We start from the raw sequence: 20,782 nt of genomic DNA, 5'->3' as shown, positions 1-20,782 counted from the left end.
AGGCAAAAATATGAACTAGAAACCTCAAGGTCAGATTCTGCACACATCACTAATAGAGGAATAGAAGCTTAAATGCAAAATATCAGAGATGCATATTTCCAAAAGCTAACATTTTCCAATTAATAAATTCAAAATAAATACTTTTTTATTTTTATCTTTGTTGTCTGAACATTTTATTTTTTCTATTGGCTTTGGTCCCAGTATCTCTTTTCTACTTTTCTCTATTTTTTTCTCCTCTTTGCAGGATCTCCTGTCCATTTGACATTTCCTCTCTATTCTCTGTCCCTATCCATCTTGTTTGCATCTCCCCTCTGTGTTGCATCTCCCCTCTGTGTTGCTGTCCCTGTCTCCATATTCAACTTCTCCCCTCTGCGTTCTTACCTTGACCTCTCCCCCATGGTCCTAACCCCCTCCCCCCCCCCCCGTGATCAGCATTGCTCCTGTATCACTATCCCTCAGCCCCCCCCCCCCGATCAGCATTGCCCCTGTACGTCCCTATCCCCTCTGCCCAGCATTGTCCTTTTGTGTCCCTGTCCCTAAACTCTCTCAGTACCCAGCATCTCTTTTCTGTTTCCCTGATGCTCCCCTTTCTCTTCCCTTCCTCCTGCAATCCCTACCATGGGGCCAACATGTCTCTGTCTCAATTCCCATCACCCCTTCATGGTCCAGTGTCTCTCTCCCCCTTCCCCCAAGTTCAGTCTCTTTCTCTTTCCCTCCCACCAGCTAGTCCACATCTAAGAATCCCCTACCCCCAGGGGTCCAGCACCTCTTCCCCTCTGTTCATCATCCCCCCTCCCAAAAGGTACAGCAGAGCAGTAACTACACCTCTCCCTCCATCCTGTAGATCTCGCATCTCTCCCCTTCCCTTCCCTGTGTGATTCCAGTACCTTTTCTTGTCTATCACTCCCCCTCCCAAAAGGTCCAACACAGCTCTGTTCACAGGATAAATCCCTCCTCTCAGTACCCTTCTCCACCACCGCCAACTCCAGGCTCCGCTCATTCTGCCTCGCCTCACCCTATGCTTGGAACAACCTTCCTGAGCCCTTACGCCAAGCTCCCTCCCTGCCCGTCTTCAAGTCCTTGCTTAAAGCCCACCTCTTCAATGCTGCGTTCGGCAACTAACCCTTACCGTTCAGTGAATCCAGACTGCCCCAATTTGACTGCCCCTATCGGACCGACCGTTCACTTGTCTATTAGATTGTAAGCTCTTTGAGCAGGGACTGTCTCTCGTTGTTAAATTTGTACAGTGCTGCGTAACCCTAGTAGCGCTCTAGAAATGTTTAGTAGTAGTAGTAGTAGTAGTAGTAGTAGTAGAGCAGTACCTACACTCTCCCTCCATCCTGTAGATCCTGAACCTCTCTCCTTCCCTTCCCCGTGTGATTCCAGTACCTCTTCCTCTCTGTCCATCATTCCCCCCCAAAGGTCCAGCAGAGGAGTACCTGCAACCCCTTCCTTCCCCCGCCCCCAGTGCAGTTCCAGCATCTCTCTCTTCCCTCCCTCCCCACAGTCCGAAGATCCCTTGTATTTGCCTTAATTGCTGCCAGTAGCGGCACTGCATTGATTACAGCAGTCAAAATGATTACCGCAAACTCTGGCAGCAGTCTTTTGAGATTTCACTCCCCCTCCTTAGCATACACTCCTCAATCTCCCTCTTTTCACTCCACTTACAATTTTTCATCTCTTTTCCTCATCCTAGCCACCATTCCCATCTCTCTCTTCTTCCTCAACATTTCGGTAATTTCATTTTCCATGTCAAGCATCTCCCCTCCTAGTATCTTCTCTCTCTTGCTCTCCGTCCAGTGTTTTCCCCCTCACTAGACCCCCATTGCCCAGCCTTCCTGTCTCTCTCTCCTCCCTGCATCCAGCATTCCCTTTTCTCTCCTCCTGTGTCCCAGTATCTCCTGTCTCTCAATCCCCATCTCCTGTGTCCTATCCCTTCCAAATGTCCAGAATATCCTATTCATTGCCCTATGCCACTGTATCCTACATTTCCCTTCCATCTCTGCTTCCCTCCATATCCAGCATCAACCCTCTATCTCCCCATCTCAAATACTCCCCAGTGTTCAACATCTCCCCACCATCTCTCTATGTGCCCCTATCTCCTTTCCCCCTGTTGTTCAACATGTCCCTATACTCCCATCATGTCTAGCATCTCCCCTCCATCTTCATATATCTCCCACTGTGTCCATTATCTTCCTTCTATCTCCTTTGTTCAGAATCTCTTCACTATCTCTCACCTTCCATGTGTCCACCTCTCCCCTATCCAACATCTGAACTCTCTTCCCATTTTCCTCTACTGGTGTCCAACAGCAGGTCTACTGGTGTCCAACATCTTCCATGTATATCCCTATGCCCTCATCATGCCCAACATCTCCCCCTTGAACATCTCCCCCTCCGTATACCTTTCGACTCCCCTCCCTATCCCATGCCCAACAGTTCCCTTTGGTCTCTTTTATGTTCCCCCATGTCTTCCGGGCTGAACATCTCTCCCTCTCGTTTCTCTTCTCCCCTTCCCCACCCAACATGTTGGACCCCAAGAAAGGAAAGGGGACATGTCTTCATCTCTCCTTCCCTCCTGACCCAGCATCTCCCTCTTTCTCAACCCCCCTTCTTTGTGCAGTATGGTTATCTCCCTTCCCTCCATCCATAGGTCGAGTATCTTTCTCTCTCTCACCCCCTCTGCGATCCGGCAGCTAATCCTCTTCCTGCAAACGCATCTCCTCTCAAGCAGAAACGTTTCATGTAACGCTACCAGCGCCGGTCCCGAAGCCTTCCCTCTGCTGAGTTCAGCCCCTGCAGCAGCAGGAAGTTTCGACAGCAAGAGGACAGGGAAGCTGAACTCAGCAAAGAGAAGGCTTCAGGACTGGAAGCGGTGTATGAAACACTACCGGGGACAATGGAGGGGGCCATGTTTGCAGGAAGGCGAGGGGGGGGTGTTGAGAATTGGGGGAATGTCGCTGAGGTGAGAGACGCTTACCAGAGGCTTTTGGCGCTTTGAGTCTGTACCTCACTTGGCCTTCCCCGCTATACGTCCTGCCTCCACTGATACAACTTCCTGTTCTGCATAGGTGGGACATGTGGCTGAGAAGGCCAAGGCTCTGAGACAGACTACTGTAATCGCTGCAGTGGCATTGCCCCTACTGGCAGTGATCAAGGAAGTAGGAGAGATCGATGCCAGAAAGCCGAAGGGGAGGGGGAAGGGGAACCGCTGTGTTGTTCTTTGCTGTGTTTACGGCTGAGGAGGCCTCTCCAAACCTCTTATACTGGGCTGCGGGGGGCCTAAGTCAAGATTGGAAGGCCTGGGCCTCCGAGGCCCCCCTTAGCTACGCCCCTGATCAGTAGTAGCTTAAGATGAATTACATTCAGGTACACTAAGTATTTTTCCTATCCTCAAGAAGGTTCTAAACTTGTATCTGAGGCAGTGGAGGGTTAAGTGACTTCAGCCAGTTGCTCTATTAAGCTGTTTCTCTGCTCCACAGTTACAAAGTATTTCAGGTTGCACAAAAATGGGCTGTTCTCATACAACAGGGAAGTAACCCCATGTAAGATTTTTCCTTTGAGAAGTTGGCAAATAAAACTTATTTGAGCATCTTCTGTAAGATACTCCTATGGGCATATGAGAAATGATTGGAAGCAATTCATAAGAAAACTCTCTAATGCTTCTTCTTTTTTTGAGGGGAAGGGGGAGTGGAAGAAGGGGTGAAAGAGGGAACATGGATCTGCTGAACCATACAGGAGGGGAGGGGGGATAGAAAAATACTGGACCATAAGGGTGGAGAGAAAGAGAGAAGGGTCAAGGAGATGCTGGACCACAAAGGTGGAGGGAAAGGGAGAAGGGACCAATTGCTGCACTATAAGAGTGGATAGGAAGGGATAGGGGACAGGGAGTTGCTGGACCACAGGGTTAGGAGAGCAGACAGGGAGTTGAGAACCTTGGGGGGGAGGGGAAAGAGAAATTCTGGACCATAAGTGGAGGAAAAGGAGGACAGGGGACTGGGTATTGCTGGACCATGGAGAGAGGAGGGGGGAAGAGAAATGCTGGACTATTTATTTATTTAGATTTTGCTCACACCTTTTTCAGTAGTAGCTCAAGGTGAGTTACATTCAGGTACTCTGGATATTTCTCTGTCCCAGGAGGGCTCACAATCTAAGTTTGTACCTGAGGTTAAGTGACTTGCCCAAGATCACAAGGAGAAGCAGCGGGATTTGAACCGGCCACTTCTATAAGGGGGAAGGGGAGAGAGAGGGGACAGGAAGCTGCTGAACCTCAAGGCTAGAGGGGAAAGGAAAAGGGACAGGGAGTTGCTGGACCATGGAGAAGGGAGGGGGGAAAGAGAAATGCTGGACCATAATGGGGAAGGGAAGAGAGAAGGGACAGGAAGCTGCTGAGAACCACAAGGCTGGAGGGGAAGGGAGAGGGGATGGGAAGTTGCTGAACCATAAGGGTAGAGGGGAAAGGAGAGGAAACAGGGAGTTGCTGGACCACAGGGATGAAGGAGAAGGGAGAGCACATAGGGAGTTGCTTGACTATAGTGGTGGAGGGAAAGAGAGAACAGGTAGGGAGTTGCTAGACCATAGGGGTGAAAGAGAGGCGACAGCAGACAGGGAAATGCTGGACCATAAAGGCAGAGAAAAAGGGAAGCGGAGGCAGGGAGTTGCTGGACTATAAGTGTGGAGAGGAAGAAAGTGCAGACAGAGAGTTGCTGGGGAGGTAAATGTTTGATCATAAAGGTAGAGAGATAAGGGACAGGGAGATGCTGGACCATAGGGGTAAAGAACAGAGATGGGGAAAGGACAGGGAGATACTGGGCTACAAGAGAGAGAGGGGACAGGAGATGCTTGGCTATGTGTGGATGAAGAGAGGGAGAGACAGCAGAGGGGAGGTGCTGGGCATGGTAGAAACGAGGGAGAGGCCATGGGAGTTGTCAAGGAGTTGAATGAGAGAAGAACGCTGAGTACAGAAGGTAGAAGAAACGAGGGAGAGGCCATGGGAGTTGTCAAGGAGTTGAATGAGAGAAGAACGCTGAGTACAGAAGGTAGAAGTGTAGTAATGGGTGAAAGAGAAGGGAATATGAGGCCAGAGAAGGAGTGAGGAGAAATGGGAGAGCAAGGGGGTGAGGAGATGGAAAGTTGATGAATACGTGAAATATAGATGGAGGACTGAAGAGTGAAAGGGTAAAATTTGAGTGGGCAGACAAAAAAGAAAAAGGAAATATGTCAGAGACAGATGTAGTGAGGGAATGGAAGAAGAAAGGAGGACAGTAGAGAAAGGACAAAAGGACAGCATCTAGAAGAAAGAGAGCAGAAGAAAGACAGGAAAGCAGAAGAGAGAAACTGGAACCAACATGCTTAGAAAAAAAAAATGCCCAAACAACAGTGTTCTATTTTGAATTTATTAATTGAAATATTTTAGCTTGTTCTGTATTTGGTGAGGATTTGTCTGTGCCCGGTTTGCAGGTAGTTTCTGTGTGTAGCAGTCCCTCCTGTTCTGTTTTACTAGTAGTAAGTGTATTGATGTTCTAGGGTCTGTGTAATATTTGTACTGTTGCATGTTGTTTGAATCATAGGAATAACTGCTAGTGTTGTATGTTAGATATGCTACATGTATGTTGAGTTAGGATTTCTTGTTCAGGTTTTTTATTTATTTCGTAATGTGCCTGATAGTGGAGAGATTTATAATGCTATTAGATGACACGAGAATCAGAATTATTTTTGTATGGTATCTTCCATGGAGAAATATGCTAGATCTGATCTGCACCTGTTGTTGAGGAGATGAGATTTTGTGGAAGCAGAACATGTTTACATAACAGCTGCCATACTTTGTCACCAAAGGTCTGGGAGAGTCATGTATGCAGTGTGTCAAGTATGCAAGCATCATCCATCTGGTGTGTCTCAACTGTAAAAAAAAAAGGTTGAGAACCACTTCTCTGTTATGTGCTGTGTGTGTGCTCTGCATTTCTTGCATCTGTGTGGGGGTAAGTGGGGGCTGGTGGTGTCGTTTTCAGGGAAGGTAGTGGGAGGGGCAGTTTGTGGGGTGATAGGACAGTTGCAGAGGTAGTTTCTAGGGATGGAGCAGTTGCATGGTGGTGAGACAATTGTTGGGGGGGGTGGCTAGTTTTTCTATGAAGAGTAGTTTCCAGGGTTGTGGGGCAATTGGGGGGTGATGCTGGAGAAATAGGATTCAAAAAATGTGAGTGAGGCAGTTGCTGGGGGGGGGGGGTTGTTTTTGGAGGAAGGTAGTTTGGTGGGGATAGAGCAGTTTATGGGGTGGTGAAGAAGTTGTGGTGATGTAGATTTTGGGGATGGGGTAGTTTCTAGAGTGATGAGGCAACTGTGGAAGTAGGTTTTTGAGGTGGAGCAATTACAGTAGTAGTTTTGGGGAGTGAGCAATTTGCCAGAGGTAGAGCAGTTCTTGTGGTATTTATTGGAGTGGGGCAGTTTTTCGGGGGTGAGGACAGTTTAGGGGGTTGGGAAACTAGAGAACAGGGAGAAAGGCTGTATGAAAGGAATAATTTCCTAACTGCTATGTTTCACTTTATGTAAGCTTCTATGCAGCAGAGGTTGGGACTCCTCCCATGCAAATGAACTTATCTTTTCCAAATCTCATGAAAACAATGCACGACCTAACAAACTTCCGGAAATTGCTAAAAACCAACCTGTTCACAAAGGCATACCAGAATGATCCAACCTAAATACCTGAACCCTCCAACACAATCGAAACTACTACCAGAACTGGACAAAACTTAACTCTCTCTCCTTGAATACTTATATACTCTGTCATCTATGATCATTAACACTTGACCACTCTGTATTTCTCTTACTGGAATTGGCAATTGCCATCACGGTACTATGTAAGCCACACTGAGCCTGCAAATAGGTGGGAAAATGTGGGATACAAATGCAACAAATAAATAAATAAATAAATATGCTGACGAAATCCAAATTCTTTGCCCCATCAGCCCCTCCAACCCACACGATATTTATTCTCTTAACTCACGCTTGACTTCTATTACATCTTGGCTTACTGACAGTCGATTGGTCCTCAATTCAGAAAAATCTAAAGCACTTATATTCTTTCCTTCAGGGCAAGTACCTTTAGTCTCCCCAATTCTCCTTAATGATATTCAAGTAACTGTAACAAATTCAGCACACATTTTAGGATTTATATTTGTCTTTTCATGATCAAATCTATAAAGTAGTCCAACAATCGTTTTACAAATTATGGTCTCATCAGATCCATTCAACCTTTACTAAACTCATCAACAATCAATATCTCAAGTCATTTCTTGGTCATTTCACAGACTACTGCAATTCCCTATACCTAGGTCTACGAATAAAAGATCGCCAGCGTCTATAACTGGTCCAAAATACGGCCATTCAAGTCCTTTTTCACCTCAAAACTTTTGACCACATCACTCCCCATCTCAAATCCTCTCACTGGCTCCCCATTTCCCACTGTATTTATTTATTTGTAGCATTTGTACCCCACATTTTCCCACCAATTTGCAGGCTCAATGTGGCTTACATTTGCCATAATGGTGATTGCCATTTCCGGGTAACAGAGTTACAAATGGTATAGCGTTAAGGTGCATACATACATGATGTCATTCATGGAACAGATCATAGTATGTTTACATACCATGTGCATACATACATGGTGAAGAAGAATACATTATGGTATTGCATAAAGGTTCCTGAGTAACAAGTGGTATAACGTTAAGGTGCATACATACACGGTAACATACATGGACCGGGTCATGGTATATTTGTATACCATGTGCATACATACATGGTAAAGAACTTAGAATACATTATGGTATTGCATAAAGGTTCCTGAGTAATAAATTGGATTGTGACATACATTAGGTCATCTGCTATAAAGAGATTCTATTCAACAAGAGGTTTAAAGTGGTAGTGCTTAAATATGGGTAACAAGGAGGGTAATCAATCATGTGATAGGCTTTCGGTTTTGTATAGATCTTGTGTAGTGTTATTATTAGTGTTTAAGATGGATTATTATGGTATGCCTTCTTGAAAAGATCTGTTTTTAGTAGCCTTCGGAAGATGGTTAGGTCTTGCATTGTTTTTATGGCCTTCGGTAGTGCGTTCCATAGCTATGTGCAGATGTATGAGAAACTGGTCGCTTATGTGGATTTATATTTTAGCCCCTTACAGTTAGGCTAGTGGAGATTGAGGAATGTTTGTGATGATCTTTTTGCGTTCCTGGTAGGCAAGTCTATAAGGTCTGACATATAGGTCGGGGCTTCCCCGTAAATGATTTTGTGGACCAGGGTGCACACTTTGAACGCAATTCGTTCTTTTAGTGGGAGCCAGTGCAATTTTTCTCTTAAGGGTTTGGCGCTTTCGTATTTCGCTTTCCCAAATATGAGTCTGGCTGCTGTGTTTTGAGCGGTTTGAAGCTTCTTAATGATTTGTTCTTTGCATCCGGCATAAATGGTGTTGCAGTAGTCTAGGTGACTTAGCACCATTGATTGTACTAGGCTGCGGAATACTTCCCTTGGGAAGAAAGGGTTGATTCTTTTTAAGTTTCCACATTGAGTAGAACATTTTCTTTGCTGTATTTTTCGCATGGTCTTTGAGTGTGAGATTTTGGTCAATTGTGACTCCCAGAATTTTTAGGCTGTCTGATACCGGAAGAGTGTAGTCTGGGGTGTTTATGATGTTGGGTTTGTTTGTGTTGTATTGTGAGGACAAGATGAGGCATTGTGTTTTTCCTGCGTTTAGCTTTAGTTGGAATGCGTCCACCCATGAGTTCATTATTTGGAGGCTGTGTGTGATTTCATTTGTGATTTCGGTTATGTCTTTTTTGAACGGGATGTATATCGTGACATATTGAGTCCTTGGTTGGCTAGTGATTTGGCTAAAGGTGTCATCATTAGGTTCAACAAGGTTGGTGAGAGCGGTGATCCTTGTGGTACTCTGCATTCAGGTTTCCATGGTGTTGACGTTTTAGAGTTTGAAGTCACTTGATCGGTTCTTGCTGTTAAGAAACCTTTAAACCATCTTAGTACATTTCCTCCAATCCCGAAGTAGTCTAGTATGTTCGAGAGTATTTGGTGGCTGACCATGTTGAATGCGCTGGACATATCACATACAAGATTCTTTTTTTAGTTTATAAAATTCTACCCGTTTCTGAACCTTCTTACCTCTTACGATACCTTACCCCTTACACTCAATCTCAGGTCCTGAGGTCCTCCCAACTTAATCTTCTGTCAGTTCCTTAACACCATGTAATATTTCACGAACATAGTAGACATTCCATGTTCTCTTTTCAAGGTCCAAAATTATGGAATTCTTTACCAGCCCACCTCAGACAGATCACTTCACTTTCCCTCCATGGTGCGATCGCACCTCGAATATTGTGTTCAGTGGCGTAGCTAGGGGGGGCACAGGGGGAGCAGTCACTCCCCCAAATAGATTTCTAAAAAATACGGCGCCTATGCTCATGCATGCGCTCCACCTTCCCACTTTCACACGGTGGCGCCATGCCTTGGCGGTACCGCCTATGCACACTGCACTTCCACCTTTCCGCTTGCACGCGGTGCCGTAATGCCTGAATGGAAATGTTGCAGATGATCATTGTCGCCTGCCTACCAGAGCCCTAAAAGTGAAGAACAACAGACTGCCCGCACATTCCCCGTCTCCTGTCCCCACACTGTGCTTCCTGCAGAAGTGCTTGAAGCCAGGAGAAGGAGAATGTCGTCCAGAGAGCTGCTCAGCAGGAGCCACAGCAGCCATTGTGGTAGTAACTTAATCATTGTTACTTACTACATGGCCACTGTGCTGCGGCTGAGGTGAGCTCTCTTGACGACGTTCATCTCCTCCTTCTCCTGGCTTCAAGCAGTGCAGGCAGGCAGCACTGTGGGGGCGCGCGGGCCCAGGCCAGGGTCCTCCTCTGCGCACGGTCTGCATCGCCCGGTGTGTGGTCAGTACAGGGCAGCCAGCTGTTCAGCGGCGGTGCTTGGCCTTGGCTGTGTGACGCTGTGATGGACGTGAGGTGTTTTTTGACTGCAGGCTTGTCTGTAGGGGTAAGGTAAGAAGGGTCCAAGGACTCTATGGCGCGTGCTGTGTGAGATTATTAAAAATAAATGCATGGTCCATGTGTAAAAAGTCTAAAACTGCTGGAGGACAAAAGATTTTGCTTTTTATAGCTTTTTAATTTATTTGAAAGCTTCCCAAATCTAGATTTAAATATGAAATAAAAATTGAACATCACTAAAACAGCTTAAAATTATTATACCTGGTAGAAACAGTATTTATAATCTCTGTATTTTGTGCTCATTTTTCTACGCTGTACTATACAATACAGTTGGAAAAATTTCAGTGAGAATATCCTGTTTCTTCATCTTAACTGTTCATCTGTTTCTGTAATCTGCCTTTGTGTTATAAAGATGGAATATATATTGAAATTAAATGGAAGTAGAATTAAACTCTCCTTTCATTGGGGCACATGGAATCACATTTGCATCTGATGTCTGTTTTGGTCACTTGGAGGGGCATAATCGAACGTCGCCGGCCAAATAGATCGCCGGCGATTTAGGTTGGCGGCGGCGCTACAGCTGGCCGGAACCATATTATCGAAAAAGATGGCCGGCCATCTTTTTTTTTGATAATACGGTTTAGCCCGGCCAAATGCCTTGGAGTTCGCTGGGTTTGAGATGGCCGGGTTTGTTTTTCAGCGATATTGGAAAGTTGTGTCGGCCATCTCAAAACCTGGCCAAATTCAAGGCATTTGGCCGTGGGAGGAGCCAGCATTTTTAGTGCACTGACCCCCTGACATGCCAGGACACCAACCAGCCACCCTAGGGGTCAATGCGGTGGACTTCAGAAAAGCTCCCACGTGCATAGCGCCCTTACTTTGGGAGCTGAGCCCCCAAATCCACTACCCACAAATGTACTGCACCCACTAAAATTGCTCCAGGGACCTGCATACAGCCTCTAAGACTTATTGCTGCTGTATAACTTTGGCACACCAGTTCACACCTGAAGACTAATCTCTCTGAAAAACTCCTTTCTTGAAATAACCACGTTTACTCACAGTTAACTGCAGATCAGAGGTTGTGCCCCACTGGCAAAGAGTCCCCTGGAACTAAGATTAGCAGTAGGTCAGAGCTGGCACAATGGTGTACAATGCCCTCTTTCAGCACCATTCAAGGTAAGAACTACGTTCTCTAACATGGGTAACACAGGAAAGGGAACTAAAACTGGCTTACAAAAATGGCCACTACCGCATGGACTACAACAGGAAACAAAACAGGGCACACTCTGACCCAGTTAGCAGGGGGGGAAAGCACCATGGGAGTAGAGCCCAGTACCCTACACCCACCACAATGCATTGCTAATGTGACTCTGCAGGGCACCTAACAGAAAAGGTGTCACACTCACCCGAGAGCCACATCGCAACCAGGGAAAGGCTGTCGGAGGATACAACACATTCTGCTGTCATGGAGGTGGGTACGGCATTTGAGGCTGGCATACAGGCTGGCAAAAAAAGGTTTTTAGTTTTATTTTTTTAGTATGGAAGGGGGTTGGTGACCACTGGGAGAGTATGGGGAGGTCATCCCCCATTCCCTCCAGTTGTCATCTGGTCATTTGGGGCACCTTTTTGAGGCTTGGTCGTGAAAATAAAAGGACCAAGTAAACCCGGCGAAATACTGCTTAACGTCGCTTTTTTTTTCATTATCAGCAAAAGCCGGCCATCTGGTAGCCACGCCCATGCCCGCCCATGCCCCGCCTTCGCTAATCTACCGACACGCCCCCTTGAACTTTCGCCAGAGTCCCATAGCCAGCCCCTCCAAATGACACTGATTTAAAATTTAGAACAAATTAGTACTCTAATTGAGTAATCAAATACTTCCTCTTTGTACATCCCTATGCTGCACAAGCCAGCACGTTTGAAAATTAAGTAAGATTAAATAAAAATGCTACCAACAATAAAGAATGACAACAAGGATGTAGCAAGCTCATAGGTTTGCTTGCTTTGTTTTGAATGTACTAGATAGCTGCGCGGGGAAGGGGGAAACATAGACTAAATTAATTGGCTTCAACTTTTTGATGTCATCATCCCATCTCCTGTTTTCTTCAAACTTCTTGAGGTTGGACTTGATGGGATAGGAGGAGGCAAGGGAAACGAGGAGATACCAGACCTTGGGAGGGCAAGGGGAGGAATGAGGAGATACCGGATCCGGGCATAGGGAAGGAGCAGAAGATGGATGGGACTGGCAGGGGTAGTGAGCAGAGGGAAGGAGCAGAAGATGGATGGAACTAGGGGGTGGGAGAGGGGAAGAAGCAGGATATGAAAATGGGGATATGAGAAGAAGGGCAAGAAAAGAGGATGATGTGGGGAAAGGTTGAGACATAATTTGAATGATCTGGAAGACTGGAGAGAGGATAAGAGGCATTGAAAAGGGATTGGGGTACTAGTGAGGGGTATATGCTGCGTACGTCTAGTAGCGCTTTAGAAATGATAAGTAGTAGTATATGAGAAGGGGATGAGTCTCTGAAGGGGGTTGAGTTAGGGTAGAAAAGGGTTAAAAAGATGGTGAGAGAGAAGCTATTGGGAATGGGGTATAGGGTAACAGACAGAAGAGTGGCCTTGGAGGCAAAGGAAGGAAGGAGAGACAAGGATGGAGCTGGGACGATAGGGTGATGAGATGCAGTGGAGGGTAGATGAGGGCAAAGAGGATGAGCACAGAGGATGGGGATGGGGGACTAATGAATTGGGTGAAAGATGGGGGAGGAATTTAGGAGACTGGGCAAGGGAGAGATAGAGGGGGAATGAGAGGGAGATGGTCAAAGCCAGTTGGTAGATGGATACTAAAGAGCGAGAGAAAAGTGGGGGGAAAAAGCGTAAAATGAAAGATCAGTGCCAGACAGATGAGGAGAAGGACAGGAAGAAGACAAGAGAAGAGCAAAGAAATGGAAAAGCCAACCTGGAAAAGAATTTAGGAGAAGATTGACAAATGGAAAGTGGAAAAGAGAGTGGGACCAGCCCAACTAGAAAAATAGAATGCTCAGAACACAAAGGTAGAAAAGAAAACATTCTTTTTATTTAATGCTTTTTAAAGACTAAGTTGTGCCTGCTTTGTGAAATGTACATTTTTTCCATTGTTGTATTTTGCAGAGTACAGGAGAAAATATATTTCTGTTTCTTTTTTATCAGTATCTCAATAGAAATCAAACAAAATAAAACATGGAAAAGAAAATAAGATGATACCTTTTTTATTGGACATAACTTAATACATTTCTTGATTAGCTTTCGAAGGTTGCCCTTCTTCGTCAGATCGGAAATAAGCAAATGTGCTAGCTGACAGTGTATATAAGTGAAAACATTCAAGCATTACTATGACAGTCTGACAGGGTAACTGTGGGGTCCTGTGAAATATTTTGGCATAGTTTGCAACTGGATAAATTACAGGGACGTGTGCCCTTCTGTTCCTTTTCAGTCCGTGATGGAAGTTTACTTCTGATTAGCTTGTGTTTTAAGTTGGGTGGTTGTCGGAAGGCCAGTACTGGTGGGGATGGGAATATCTCTTTCAGTAATTCATCTTCCTGGAGTATAGGTTGTAGATCGCTTATGATTTTCCTCAGTTTTTCCAGCTCTGGATTGTATGTCACTACAAGGGGAATTCTGTCTGTGGATTTTTTCTCCTTGTACTGTAACAGATTCTCCCTGGGTGTTTTGAGGGAGGAGGCAATATTCTTGGAGATTATTTTGGGGTTGTAGCCTTTCTGTTTGAAGGATGCAGTCAGGCTTTTAAGGTGTCTGTCTCTGTCCCCTGGGTCAGAGCAGATACGGTGGTATCTTGTGGCTTGGCTGTAAATGATGGATCTTTTTGTATGTGAAGGATGGAAGCTGGAGTTGTGGAGGTAGCTGCATCTGTCTGTGGGTTTCTTGTATATAGATGTTTGTATACAGCCATCACTGATTGAGACCGTGGTGTCCAAAAAATTGACTTTTTCTGGGGAGTAGTCAATTTTGAATCTGATTGTAGGATGGTATGTATTGAAGGCAGAATAAAATTGTTTCAGAGTTTCTTCACCCTCCGTCCAAATCATAAAAATGTCATCGATGTATCGGTAGTATTTTAGAGGTTTGGTCTGGTGTGTATTCAGAAATGTCTCTTCCAGCTCAGCCATAAAAAGGTTGGCATATTGATGAGATCTATATTTCAGTTTTTGTGGGAATGTTTTTTGTGGTTCCCTATTTTGTATCACATGAGGGTCTGTCCATGTTCTGCATATGTGACTGACGTGACGGATTCTGCTAGCATGTAGTGTTTGTGTAGGAATGTGTAACAGTCCAGCTTGTTCCAGTTTTCCAGTAGCAGGTATATTAGTGCTCTAGGGTCCAGTGTAATATTTATAGCACTGTCTTTTCATAGGTGGGTTAGGGCTGTTGTGTGTTAAGTTTTATGTATATGTTTTGAGTGTCTTTTTGTAGGGTTTTGTGTTATTTCATAAAGTGTCTGGCCCTATTGTTTTTGATATGCTGGTATCATATTCAGCATTTTAGTCTGGTGCGTGTGGGTGTTTGTTGTTGATTTTTTTAAAATAGCCATAATGAATATGTATGAGATGTGCATATGCAAATTAATATGCAAATGTACCAAGCCACACCCTTTCCCCCCCCCCCCCCCCCCCCAATGAAAAAGTCAAACTACGCCCATGTCTGGCACCTATTTTACAAAAGTCTGCTCCCCCCAAACATCAAAACCTAGCTAAGCCTCTGATTGTGTTCAATTCTGGTCGCCGCATCTCAAAAAAGATATAGTGGAATTAGAAAAGATGAAAAGAAGGGCGGCGAAAATGATAAAGGGGATGGGACAACTTCCCTATGAAGAAAGGCTAAAGCGGCTAGGGCTCTTCAGCTTGGAGAAAAGGCTATGATAGAGGTCTATAAAATAATGAGTGAAGTTGAACGGGTAGACGTGAAGCGTCTGTTTACGCTTTCCAAAAATACTAGGACTAGGGGGCATGCAATGAAGCTACAAAGTAGTAAATTTAAAACGAATTGGAGAAACATTTTCTTCACTCAACGTGTAATTAAACTCTGGAATTTGTTGCCAGAGAATGTGGTAAAGGTGGTTAGCTTAGCAGAGTTTTAAAAAGATTTGGACGGCTTCCTCAAGGAAAAGTCCATAGACCAATATTAAATTGGACTTGGGGAAAATCCATTATTTCTGGGATAAGCAGTATAAAATGTTTTGTACTTTTTTGGGATCTTGCCAGGTATTTGTGACCTGGATTGGCCACTGTTGGAAACAGGATGCTGGGCTTGATGGACCTTTGGTCTGTCCCAGTATGGCATGTACTTATGTACTCTTCAAAGCAGAGTTAAAGACCTTCCATTTTCAGGATGCTTATGCATAAATTCTTCATGATGATGTATGCATACCTGACAGACTGGTTTCCCTTTCCTATTGTTTTTGCCCTCGTCCCCCTCTTTCCTGTCTACATTGTATTTCTTCCCACCTACAAATTGTTCTCATATTTGTCTGTCTTTTCTTTTTCCTCCTATCCTTTCTTTTTTAGGTTGTACGCCGCCCAGATGGCTAGTTCTATTGGGCGGGATAGAAAGTCTCTAATAAACTTGAAACCACTATTTTTTTGGTGGGAGGGCAGTATTTCTGTGAAACCTCCAGTATGATTTGGGCCATTTTCAAACTTGAGGTCTCTTTTTTACTAGTTTTACCCACATGCCAAGTTTCATCCCATTACCATCAAATTTTCAGAGAGTTATTTCACCCACAGACAGATGGAAAGAATTATATACAGGGGGTTAAGAATGTCCAACTTCCATCAGGCTGGAAAAAAATAAAAATACACTGAAACTTTTTTTTTGTAAAATAAGAGTACCTTAATTTTTAATATAACCATGAAGCTTGCAGTTTCATGGGTACAAAGTACCTACAGGACTACAATCTAATTTTAAAACAGAAACTCCTTGCAGAATGTATCTTGTCAGCATGTAGAATGCACATACACAGTACATGAGTACTTTATGTTTGTATGGAGGCAGGAACCCCAGCACAATAACCATTACCACACTCGAATGACACAACGCATGCTAATGCATGTGCACAGCATGTTGAGCTAGGAGGTGGGAACTAAAGAGGCTATGGGCATAGACTGGACATATACTGCAGATTATAGTTGGTGCACAGTACTTTACCACATGCTGTCACTTGTGCAGTTACCTTCTCTTCAATGATCAAGCTGCCTCAAGAGGAGGTGGTAAGTGCATCCATGCTAATTGCCAATACACTTAGGGTAAAGAACTTTTCTGTGTGATCACAGCATAGGGACATGCTAGGCACACCCCTGACAATGCACAGCCTTTGAATTTACCATGCATTAATTTTTACATTTATTTTTACATTTAAAGCACAGTAAACGCAAAAACGTAATGCACTTTGGTAAACAGACACCAAAGAGATCAAAATTAAATCTTTGTGCTCAGTTTTCCGCCATAGTAAGGTGCTCTTACTTTATCTGAGAGAGGAGGAAGGAGAAGTTAATCAGATTATATGAGCCCACATGCCTTTCATCAGGTCCAGCAACTTGTGGTATCTTAGCTTCTGGTTAGTACAGTATTGTTTTGGGACAAAACTGGTGTTCTTCCTGAGCTGTTTTTTTCTTTCTTTTTTTTTTTTTATTGGACTAGTCCTTCTTCAACTGTTGCTTTTTTTTTTTATCTCTGCTATTAACTCCAACCATAAAAACATCAGTAACTGCAAAGAATTCTGAGTTCCTGCTCCAATTATGAGTATTTATTGAGAGATCAAGCACCTGTTCCATACAGTGAACAGGAGTAATCTGTGGTGCCTACAGGCATTCCTGATCATTGAGGGAGCGGAAACAGCTATTGTGATACAGATGATCAGATTAGTAAAGGTATAATAAATAAAAAATAAAAACTTGAAATTAAAAATGTTTTTATTTTTATTAACCTACTAGTAAAAACTTAGGCCTGTTTCTCACATAAATGAAACGGGCGCTAGCAAGGTAGCAAGATAAAGAGTACGCAGCCTCCATCCATGTCCAGCATTTCTCCTCCCCCCCCCTCAATTCATGTCCAGCAATTCTCCTCTCTCCCCTGCCCTCTCCTCCATCCACCCATATCCAGCAAATTTCCTCTCTCCCCTGCCCCCTCCATTCATCCATCCATGTTCAGCAATTCTCCTCTCTCCCCTGCCCTCTCCTCCATCCACCCATATCCAGCAAATTTCCTCTCTCCCCTGCCCCCTCCATTCATCCATCCATGTTCAGCAATTCTCCTCTCTCCCCTGCCCTCCCTCCATCCATGTACAGGAACTCTCCATTCTCCTCTGCCCTCTCCTCCATCCACCCATATCCAGCAAATTTCCTCTCTCCCTTGTCCCCATTCATCCATCCATGTCCAGCAATTCTCCTCTCTCCCCTGCCCTCCCCTCCATCCATGTCCAGCAACTGTCCATTCTCCCCTGCCCTCTCCTCCATCCATGCATATCCAGCAAATTTCCTCTCTCCCCTGCCCCCATTCATCCATCCATGTCCAGCAATTCTCCTCTCTCCCCTGCCCTCCCCTCCATCCATGTCCAGCAACTCTCCATTCTCCCCTGCCCTCTCCTCCATCCATCCATGTCCAGCAACTCTCCATTCTCCCCTGCCCTCTCCTCCATCCATCCATGTCCAGCAATTCTCTCTCCCCTGCCCTCCCCTCCTGTCCAGCGATCTCTTCTCTCCCCCTGCCCTCCCCTCCAATTCCAGCCGTTTCTTCTCTCCCCCTGCCCTCCCATCCATGTCAAGCGATTCTCCCTGCCCTGCCCTCCCTCAGCTCCCTGACAGCCCTCCTCTCCGTTCCTCCCCCCCCCATGCGTTTAACCCTTTTACTTTCAGGTGCAGCGACGGCAATGAAGAGGACAACACAGCTTCTCCCTTTCCTCACACAGTGTCCCACCCTCGCGGAAACAGGAAATGCATCATCGCAGAAGGCGGGACACTGTGTGAAGGGAGAAGCTGGAGGCGAGTCTGCTGTGCTATCCTCTTCACTGCCGTCGCTGTGTCTGAAAGTAAAAGGGTTAAATACATGCGAGGAGGGCTGTCGATCGGGGAGCTGAGGGCGGGAAGGAGTGGAGGGACTGTCCGAGAGCTGCCTTGGCTGTAGCGCTGCTGCGCCATGCAGCCCTGCATTTGGGGGGGGGGGGGCAGCAGCCAGGGGAAGGTCACGGTTGGGCTGGGGAGGCTTAGCCTCCCCAAGCCTCTTATACGGGGTGCCTATGACTGTCCTCCCATCCCATCCATGTCCATCAATTCTCCTCTACCCTGCCTTCCCCTTCCCTTCCTCCCTCCTTCCCCTCGATGTCCCGCAATTCTCTCCACCTATCTACTTAACATTTCTATAGCGCTACAAGGCATAAGCGCGCTGTACACCATACACAAAAGACAGTCCCTGCTCAAAGAACTTACAATCTAGATAAGACAGGTAAACAGACAGAACAATTAAGGGTAAAGGGAATAAAGAGAGATGAGGATAAAGGACAGGGTAAGTGAGTTAGGAGTCAAAAGCAGTGGTAAAGAGGTGGGTTTTGAGTTTGGACTTGAGAACGGCTAAGAAGGGGCTAGACGTACAGGCTAGGGAAGTCTATGCCAGGCGTGAGGTGCAGCGAGATAAAAGGAACGGAGTCTCAAATTAGCAGTAGAGGAGGAAGGGACGGATAAGAGAGATTTATCAACAGAACGGAGTACTCAAGGGGGAACGTAGGAGGAGACAAGAGTGGAGAGGTACTGGGGAGTAGCAGAGTGAATGCACTTATAGGTCAATAGGAGAAGTTTGAATAGAATACAGAAACGGATAGGGAGCCAGTGAAGTGATTTAAGGAGAGGGCTAATGTTGGCATAGCGACTTTGGCGGAAAATGAGTTGCGCAGCAGAGTTTTGGATTGATTGAAGAGGAGAGAGATGGCTAAGAGGGAGGCCGGTAAGAGAGTAGGTTACAATAATCAAGACGGGAGGTGATAAGAGTGTGGATAAGGGTTTTGGTAGAGTGCTCAGAGATGGAGACGGCTTTTGCTGATGTTATAGAGAAAGAAACGACAGGTTTTGGCAGTCTGCTGAATGTGAGCAGAGAAGGAGAGAGAGGAGTCGAAGATGACCCCAAGGTTACGGGCTGATGAGACTGGGAGAATGAGAGTGCCATCCACCGAAATAGAAAAAGGGAGGAGAGGTAGGTTTAGGGGGAAAGATGAGGAGCTTGGTTTTGGCCATGTTAAGTTTTAGGTGTCATTGAGACATTCAGGCAGGATGTCAGATAGGCAGGCTGAGACATTGATCTGGATGCTGGTTGAGATTTCGGGGGTAGAGAGGTAGATTTGGGAGTCATCAGCATAGAGATGGTATTGAAATCCATGGGAAGATATCAGAGACATCATCTTGCCTACAGCGTTCCCTTCTCCCTCACTGTTCCGCCCTCTGACGTCATTATGTTTTGACGCAAGGGTGGGGCAATGAGTGGGAATGGATGTTAAGAACCCAGGCATCCAGACATAGAATGTTGGAGGTGCAAATTATTATATAGGATAAAATAAACTAATATGGCTACTGCACTGCTTTATCCAAAAGGTGATGAGCCTCATGCAACAGGTAGACCTGTGAATCTGAGGCTTGCAAGTTCCTGCCCACCCCAAGACCGCTGTAGGGAGGGGGCCAGAATACAGTGACCATTTGACTAATTATGCTCTTCCTCACCTCCCAGCTGCGTTCGGCGCTTTGTTTCAGACACGGCTTTTGAGTTCCAGTTGTGAGCTCCATGATAATGGTGATGGTGACAATGTGGCGGCTCTTCCCTCCCACCCAGCTGTTGCACTGGCGGCTCCTCCCTCCCTCCTGGGAGCAGCAGGAGGTGAGCCGGTTGCGGTGGGCGTGCTGCCGAAGCCCAGCCGGCGGGTCCCAGCTGGCGCGGCTTCATCCAACCACTGACGCCTGCTGCAGGAGTAGTCGCTGAAGTGGGCATCGGTCTTCCCGGCTGCAGCTCGGCGTCCATGGAGGTGTAAGGCACGCGGATAGCTCTGCCCCAGGGAGAGCGGGAGCCGCCTTTGCCCGGCGTGCCCGCACCCAGCTGCTGCAGGTGGAAACGAGGTGGAGGCGGCGGTGGAGGAAGCTGCCGCTGCTGAAGCAGAAGCGGTGGTTCGGCCATGGAGAGCCTCCGCCGCTCGTGCATGGGTACTCTCCTGCTTCCAATACAGGCTGCAGAGGAGCTCCGGGTCGGGGTGTCCATGGCGGGGGGACGGGACGGCCGAGGTGGCTGGCAGCGTCTCTGTTGCTAGGCGACGGGGCGGCCCGCCCGGCTTCCTCCAGCCTTGACCTTTACACAACAGAGGGGAGAGGGCGCGTAATGAGCGGGAGGAGGAGGTGAGGTGATGCAGTGCCGGAGTGGACAGGCCAAGAGGAGGATGTAGGAGGTTTATGCTGTGGACGGAGTCGGAGAAGAGTGGATTTCATTTTAGGGCCTTCGCTGTTGATTCAACAAAGGTTTACGTTAAGCGACAACTTTCAGAAGACCATGTTTTTTGCACGGCAGATGAGGGCTTTGGTAGGCCCACACGAGTTCTGTTGTATGCTATTTGGTCTCCTTCGTAGGAGCCAACTTTTAAAAATTATTGGGGGGTGCTAAGCCCATTGGAAATAACCCTTCCCTGGACATATAAAAGGAATTTTCTCAATATTGGGGGGTGATCAAGCACCCACAGATTCGGCTCCTATGGCCTCCTTTTCTGAAGTG

The 20,782-nt window shown here is 46.1% G+C and overlaps 1 protein-coding gene across 1 annotated transcript in view; it reads right to left on the bottom strand.

Annotated features, from left to right (window-relative positions):
* The window catches only part of SPATA48 (spermatogenesis associated 48), a 270,129-nt gene extending 249,838 nt beyond the window's left edge, over nt 1–20,291 (bottom strand). The window contains exon 1 of the mRNA XM_030209509.1: nt 19,750–20,291. Coding sequence (XP_030065369.1) covers nt 19,750–20,278 — 529 coding nt within the window. The 5' untranslated portion in view covers nt 20,279–20,291. The remainder of the gene's footprint in view (nt 1–19,749) is intronic.
* Nucleotides 20,292–20,782: the final 491 nt, after the last annotated feature.

This window comes from Microcaecilia unicolor, chromosome 1, assembly GCF_901765095.1.
Source record: "Microcaecilia unicolor chromosome 1, aMicUni1.1, whole genome shotgun sequence".
NCBI lineage: Eukaryota > Metazoa > Chordata > Amphibia > Gymnophiona > Siphonopidae > Microcaecilia > Microcaecilia unicolor.
This window is presented reverse-complemented; position numbering and strand designations above follow the sequence as displayed.